The 6,997-nt window shown below is 35.7% G+C and overlaps 1 protein-coding gene across 2 annotated transcripts; it reads left to right on the top strand.

Moving 5' to 3' along the window:
* Positions 1–667: 667 nt before the first annotated feature.
* LOC130053939 (uncharacterized) lies at positions 668–6,779 on the top strand. Of its 2 annotated transcripts, none has more exons than XM_056161716.1 (4): positions 668–759; positions 890–1,023; positions 5,157–5,364; positions 5,530–6,779. In XM_056161716.1, exons 2-4 carry the CDS (start codon positions 949–951, stop codon positions 6,456–6,458), a joined length of 1,212 nt encoding a protein of 403 aa, XP_056017691.1. In that variant the 5' UTR covers positions 668–759; positions 890–948; the 3' UTR covers positions 6,459–6,779. The 2 variants fall into 2 exon arrangements, with proteins under 2 accessions (XP_056017691.1, XP_056017690.1); XM_056161715.1 differs by having other exon boundaries at positions 676–759; positions 879–1,023.
* The last annotated feature ends 218 nt before the right edge of the window (positions 6,780–6,997 follow it).

Genomic DNA, 6,997 nt, shown 5'->3' on the forward strand with positions numbered 1-6,997 from the left:
TCATACCAATGTGCTGTCACAACATTCCGTGAAATTATGAATACTACGACGTTCTATTTTAGAATATTCCGTCCGGAATTTGAACATCAATGATTTAGAAATATCAGTCTAATACTTTGTGGAGGGCGTGATGCTAATACATCCATTATAACACACGATACCTAATATGCATTTAAAAAATTCTATGTTTATGCGTAGATTACCATTTTTCTCAATTCAGTGCAACAGTGTATCATTCTTGTTAACAATGTAAATTATTAATATTTGTCGGTTTTTTTCTTGGTGTGTGATATTTGCTTATGTAATATATGCCTCTTGATAAAGACGCGGGTTGCGTCTGAGTTTTAAATAATCAAGTTTTTAAATTATCAAGTGTTGTGGCCTTTTCAGTGCTTATATATAATATATATATATAACACATTTTTAGAGCTGATTGATTGATATGATTGAAAGTATTCATATTTCCTACGTAATTGATAATAAATATATATGTGTTTGCCAACCACAACGGAGCTCCAACAGGACCTATTTCACCTAATAATGGTGTATTAAAAGAATTGACACACGACAATTATTCGTAGAATCAATGTGAATTATAAATTGGCACGAGGGATAACTCGTACCTACCTAAGATGAGATAACTCGTGGTCGCCACCCTGTAAGCGGTACCAGATAGCCTCGACCATAATTTTGACACAGTTGGTTTTCCATACGAGCAGAGACCCTCCAAGCAAGGGGTGGAACAAGCGGTGTTTTAACGTAAAATCTTATTTATTTTTGTTTTTAACAGTCAAGTATAACTAAGAATTCTTAATTTGAATTGAGATTGAGTTTTTGGTGTGTGTTTTTAAAAAATATATATATATATATTTATACAGTAAATTTTTAGAACCAGGAAGTGACACAGATTAAAATACTCGACCTACACTGGAAATTGAACTTCACAACATGGAAGACAAACAAATACAAACAGAAACAGAAAGCAGGGGAATAGCGGAAAGCCTACTGATTTTAGACATTCAGGTAAAAGCGAGCTAGAGATATTTTAAGTTATACTATGATAAGGCCTTTGAAATAGTTTTTAAAAAAATCTGCAATTTATTTATGATATGGTTCGTTAGGTTAGGCTAGGGCCTCTCGTCCTCCATACTCAGTAAAAAATGACGTCAAAAAAGACAAATGAACGTAAATAAATAGATATGACACATTAAAAAACCAGGGAAATTGTAAGTTTGTTAAAGATAGAAACAATTAATTTCAGATAAAGCAAGTAGGCTTGGGCCTCTCGGCGTCCAAAATTTGAAGTTTAGTTTCAGAGTATTCTTTGTTTTAGAATTCTCTCCCTTTTCACAACTTCCAAATAAAAAAAAAAAAAAAGATTTAACAACAAACCTAGTTTAATTAGCTCCATAAACCTAAAGAGAAAAGCTATTATCACCAAAATGAATTATTTCAGTGAAGATGCTACCCCCACACTCTTTCTCCCTCTCTGATAAAAAAAAAAAAAAAAAAGCTACGACTCTGATTTTAAAAAAAGCTACGGTGCACCGTACATGACATTTTTATGCATTCTAGCTATAATGCAAATAAGCGTATGCTCACACACACACACACACACACACACAAGATAACTTAACTAAACTAAACGAAAGTAAAACTTTTACAGTCCCTACAAATTCTTATTTTCTGTGAAGTACATGTACAATGTATTTGAAATAATTTTCCAAACGAAAAGCGTCCTCAGTACCCTTTGCCTGTCGTAAGAGGCGACTAAATGGGGCGGTCCCTCGGATAAGACCGCAAAAACTGAGGTCCCGTGTCACAGCAGGTGTGGCACGATAAAGATCTCTCCCTGCTCAAAGGCCATAAGCGCCGAGCACAGGCCTAAATTTTGCAACCCTTCACCAGCAATGGTGACGTCTCCATATGAGTGAAAGAAAATAAATAGATATAAAAATAAAACTCTATATAGGTAAATCAAATCGATTTATCCACAAACAACACAAATGTATTCAAATCCACTTGATTTCATGTTACTGCTTTCAAATTGTTTCAAAAAGAATGGTTCCTATCAGCCACATACCTAAAATCGCTTGACTCGACCCAAACTTAGTGTTTTGGCAATGTGTTACAATATTTTTGATTAATCAATTTTAAGAACGGTTTTGTTATATTAGCTGCGAATTCGCCATCATCAGGAGCACATTTGAACATCTGATGTTATAACAGTATATATTTACATTTTCAACTGTATTATCCTACATACACTATTACGAGCAATACGTATTTATCACTGCATAAATCCACTACGGGGTATATAACAGGTACTACTTTTCGGCAATACACATCTATAGCAATCGCTCTCACTACAGAAGTCTATCAATAGATGAAATCAACATCACAAAGTGTACCCTTCGGGCTTTATGGAATTTGGTCACGTGACCAACCCGTATTTATATCCCGATAAATATTTTAAAATAATACTTTATTTATTAAATAAATTATCTAATCAGTGAGGAAGTGAGCAAATCACCCAGATTCCTACTACTGCGTTTCTATGACACAATAGATAATTCAGAGAGACTTCCATTGCAATCCTTATTCTTTGTAAGTACATGTATGCCCTAGTATTTTAATTATTTCCGTTTTATTCTTCAGAGTCTAGGGTTGTATTTGATTTCAAGAAACAAGGAGGCATTTCTTGTTGTTTTTTTAGCATTCTTTTTCACCATAAGAGCATGTCCGTCGGATGGGACGTTTAAGGGTGTCCCGTGTCAAGACCCCCCCCCCCCCCCGGCACGTAAAAGATCGTTTCCCAGATTTTCGAAAAAGAGTGGGCCGTCAGGGAAACTGAAATACTCAAAACCAAACATATTTTAATTAGTTAACTGCCGTAAAATGGCGAAAAATATTGCCAAAACGGCGTAAAACTATGATCAATCAATCGCCACAAGAGCTGTGTCCCTGTTATGACATTCTGAACATTTAACTAATTAATTAATTGTAGTGAAGTTTAATAAGTAAGTTTGATAATTAATGAAATTTTAGTCGTTGCCTTTGAAAAGTTTTTTTCTGAACCAAGCTGCTTGTATAATGATAGTTTTTCTCAAGCTTGTTTATTGCTAGGGAATGCTGCTCAGGTGAGCGATGTGGCCCATGATATATTTTGTTATGTGTATTTTTGGGAGTAAAACGAGATCTTCAATTTGAAGTCCAGTAAAATTCGGTCAAAATTTTCCTTAGACTCCTCTGTCTCGGCATCTATTATTTTTTGCTTTTTCGCGACAGACGTAGCTACATGTATACTGTTCAATGTGTTTCCCGGAGATGAACATTGCTGGTCATTATTTTCCTGTATAGAAAATTTAATACTGTTTTCAGAATTGTTTCTTTGACTTTGGTCCAGAATTCTTGTGTGTGTTTGTTGGTTTTTTTTTAAAATTTGTGATAAAAAATAATCTGGGACGACACTCCATTTGCCATCTCATGTAAGGTTGTAGTGTTTTTGATATGATGGCGTTGGAGATTCCCTCTCGTGCACATTCTAGTTGATGCCGTTTCACCAGTTCTTTGTCAAAAATCGCCACTGACAAAGCGAAGTCCAGTGTTACATCATCTGTAGAGAAAGACGCAGTTATTGTTGTCAAGTCTAATTTATGATAAAATTCATCTTCAGATTACGATTCTGATAATTTCTTTCAGTACTTCTTGGTTGCAAGGAATATCGGACTTTTGTGAATGTTAGTTTCTACAGTATGTTCTTGTGCGATAAGCTGTCTCTTATTAAAAGACCCTCCCTACAATTACTTTTGATGAGGATTGGTGCGATATGGCACGGCAAATGTCGAGTGAGTGAGATCAAATGATAGGAAATATGGATCGCAGACAATGTGGACGATTCTCGGGAATTAGAGTCAGTGGGACTTTGTCCCTCGTACAAATTTTGAAAAGAATTACCCCCACACAGTTCCTCTCTCCCCCACACACTCACTTTTTCTCATCATGAATACAAGTATTGCACTGAAGGTCTAACGGGTGTATGTTGTACCGTTTGGGGTACTCTTGTTGCCTTTTCAAGATTAGCAGGACCCCAATAAATCATATCAAAATGCAAACGTTCCACAATTGTGTGGATTTATATGTTAGCCATGTCTGTCTGAAACTTGCTCATAACTTTTGAATGGTGAGTGATAGGTGTTCCATAGATATATTCTCTGTAACGAGACCTTTCTTTTGGCGCCATTGTTTTTTACCTTGACCTTTCACTTTGATTTACTTTTGAGAAAACCTAACCTAGGCAATATCTCCTATGCTATTAAAGGTAGGGTTTTCCTATTTTGTGTATAGATTCCTTATGACAAGACATTTCATTTGATGCCATGTTTGACCTCTTAATTTTGACCTTGGAGCTTGACCCTGATTTCAAAACTCTAACCAAACTTTCGCCTTGCTCATAACTTTTGAACGGTGAGCTATACATATATCATGTATGAATTCCTTCTGACAAGACCTTTCTTTTGGTACCAAAGTTTTTGACCTACTTTTTAGAAAAGAGAATCTAGGAAATATCTTCTGAACTGTTTAATTCATAATTTGTGTATAGATTTCTTGTTGCAAGAATTAACATTTCATACCATTATTTGTTAGCTTGTGACCTTGTATCATGGTTATGTTGAGATTCCTATGGGGGCTAGGTTGGGACCACAATATGGGGTCAAATTTTTCCATAGGAATTAAGATTGCAAAAAAATCTTTTTAAAATCACAATAGCTCAATAACAGCAGGGTCAAGGTGATGCATGTGAACGATGTGGCCTGTGGATCTCGTTATGATGTTGCCACTGCCCTAACCATTACATACTACAGTGTATTTACATTTCCAATGTTTTTGTCTTTGATATCTTTATAAATCATTTCCTCGTGAATGCGTTGCAGTTGTGAACAATGAGTGTATGAATCTTGATAACTACAGACAGAAATAAATGTAGAAAGTAAACAAGAAAGATAAAATTCAGTTTACACGAAGAGCTAACCAATATACATTTTCAAGAGTGAAATTTATTTCTTAATTCGTGGTTGTAGAATGACAACCTACATACATGTATTATTTATATAATTGTATATATGCTGTTTGAGATTTCACTGGAATATTTACAGAATCAAATGACACGCCTGACACGGTTTATGTACGAATCCGCTCAGGAACACAGACAAAATTATGCAGCTATCAACGCCCAGCTTCATCTCATCAATGAGAGACTGAGATCTCCTGATTCAAGTATTGGCAATAGCGGAAGTGTCTCAAACTTAAAGATTAAAAGAGAATTGTTGCGGTGTATTAGCAGGGAGAAATCCAAAGTTCGGGGTATAAATGGGCAATTCTGGTCTTGTAATGTGAAACATTATATAACGCAAACAATGATTTTATGTTCAGAACTTCAGAACTAACACATTATGTCGTAAGAACATTTCTTTTACAAATGTTCATTACTTTCTCACTCCTATTACATAACTGCATTGTCTTTTTCAGATCAAAATGGTGACTTAGATGTAAACGAAACTCTCCACAGAGATTGTCTGACGGAAAAGCTAGAAGACATGGTGAAAGATATGGACCTGAACAACACAAGCCTTATGGACGAACTTCTTGATAACGAATGTCTAACACAAGATGAAGCGTCCAACATTTCACACATTAGCACCAGGAAAGACCAAATACGCAAACTTATTGTGCTCTTTGCCAAACGAGGTCGTGGTAATTTCGTCAAGTTCTTGGAAGTAATTGGTAGGAAACATCAATATCCTCATATTGCTCAAGAACTTCAAAGAATCTATGACTTGAAAGCGTCAGAAGGTAGAAGCTCTGAGTGCTTACTTTGTGTCATCAAGCGTGATGTTGACATTCGGGACGTTGTAGATCATTTATGTCGCCATCAAATTATTGACATAGAATTTCTGGACCTGGTGGTTTCAGGACAATCTGGGAATCAAAATAGTCTGTGGGAAATAGTTTTCTCGAACATAGATAAATCATCCGATAGAAAACGAAACATTCAACACCTGCAAGAAGCACTCTCCATCAAGTATGATGGTTTGGCATCAAAACTAGGTTATTCTACCCCGTCTCATCTAGGTAACCATGTTTGTTCCATGCCGATAATGAACACATCTATAAGAAAACTGGAATGTTTTGCAGCATCCGGGAGGAGTGTAGGTTCCATCGAGAGTAGCATTGGTGATATAAGCACGACCTCAGAGGTTCCAAGGAAAGGTTTACCTGAACAGACTAATGATGAAATGAATGCCAATATTCCATACTGTATAGCTTGGTTATATAGCACAGATTGCAAATTGTCCAACAGATCGTCGATTTCAAGTTTGGATAGCGACTTCCACCCACCTCTCGTTTCCCCTGAACACAAAGACGAAAGTCAAGTAGGCGTCTCCACAGTACCATGAGCATTAAGATTCCAAAATACAAACAGAAACAATCCAGAATGCTAGAATTATTCTTGACGCAGTACCTGATGAGCCATCAAAACCCTTGTTTGTAAAGTTAGGATGGTGAAATGTGTATTTTATTGTACAAAACTTCTTATGTTATGAACTCTAAATATCTACAGGATCTTTTTGTTTTTCAAACTCATGATTCCTATTCCCTGCGTTCCGAATTAAATTATAATCTTTGTTTACCAAAACATCGAACAATCTTATTCAAAAACGCTCTTCAATACTCAGGCGTTTATGTATGGAATGAGCTACCATTAAATATAAAATTAACACCGTCCCTACCTGTGTTTAGAAGAAATGTGGAAACATTTATAATTAGCTGTCTTTATTTTTAAATACATGTTCTAATATACATGTGTACGACGGCGTATTCGTGCCGATTTAACCTAGCAGAAACCGTAGAAACGATTAAAAAAGTTGTTTGTACGATTTAGAAAGCCATTTCTACGATTTAGAAAATCGTTTGTACGATTTATTAAATCGTAGAA

Source organism: Ostrea edulis, chromosome 4 (genome assembly GCF_947568905.1).
Source record: "Ostrea edulis chromosome 4, xbOstEdul1.1, whole genome shotgun sequence".
NCBI lineage: Eukaryota > Metazoa > Mollusca > Bivalvia > Ostreida > Ostreidae > Ostrea > Ostrea edulis.

Excerpts from the sequence above, each read along its gene's own strand:
- LOC130053939 (XM_056161716.1), top strand. The coding sequence starts at position 949 with ATGGAAGACAAACAAATACAAACAGAAACAGAAAGCAGGGGAATAGCG. Across the intron at positions 1,024-5,156 it reads TACTGATTTTAGACATTCAG|AATCAAATGACACGCCTGAC; the intron begins GTAAAAGCGAGC and ends GAATATTTACAG. Across the intron at positions 5,365-5,529 it reads GGAGAAATCCAAAGTTCGGG|ATCAAAATGGTGACTTAGAT; the intron begins GTATAAATGGGC and ends TGTCTTTTTCAG.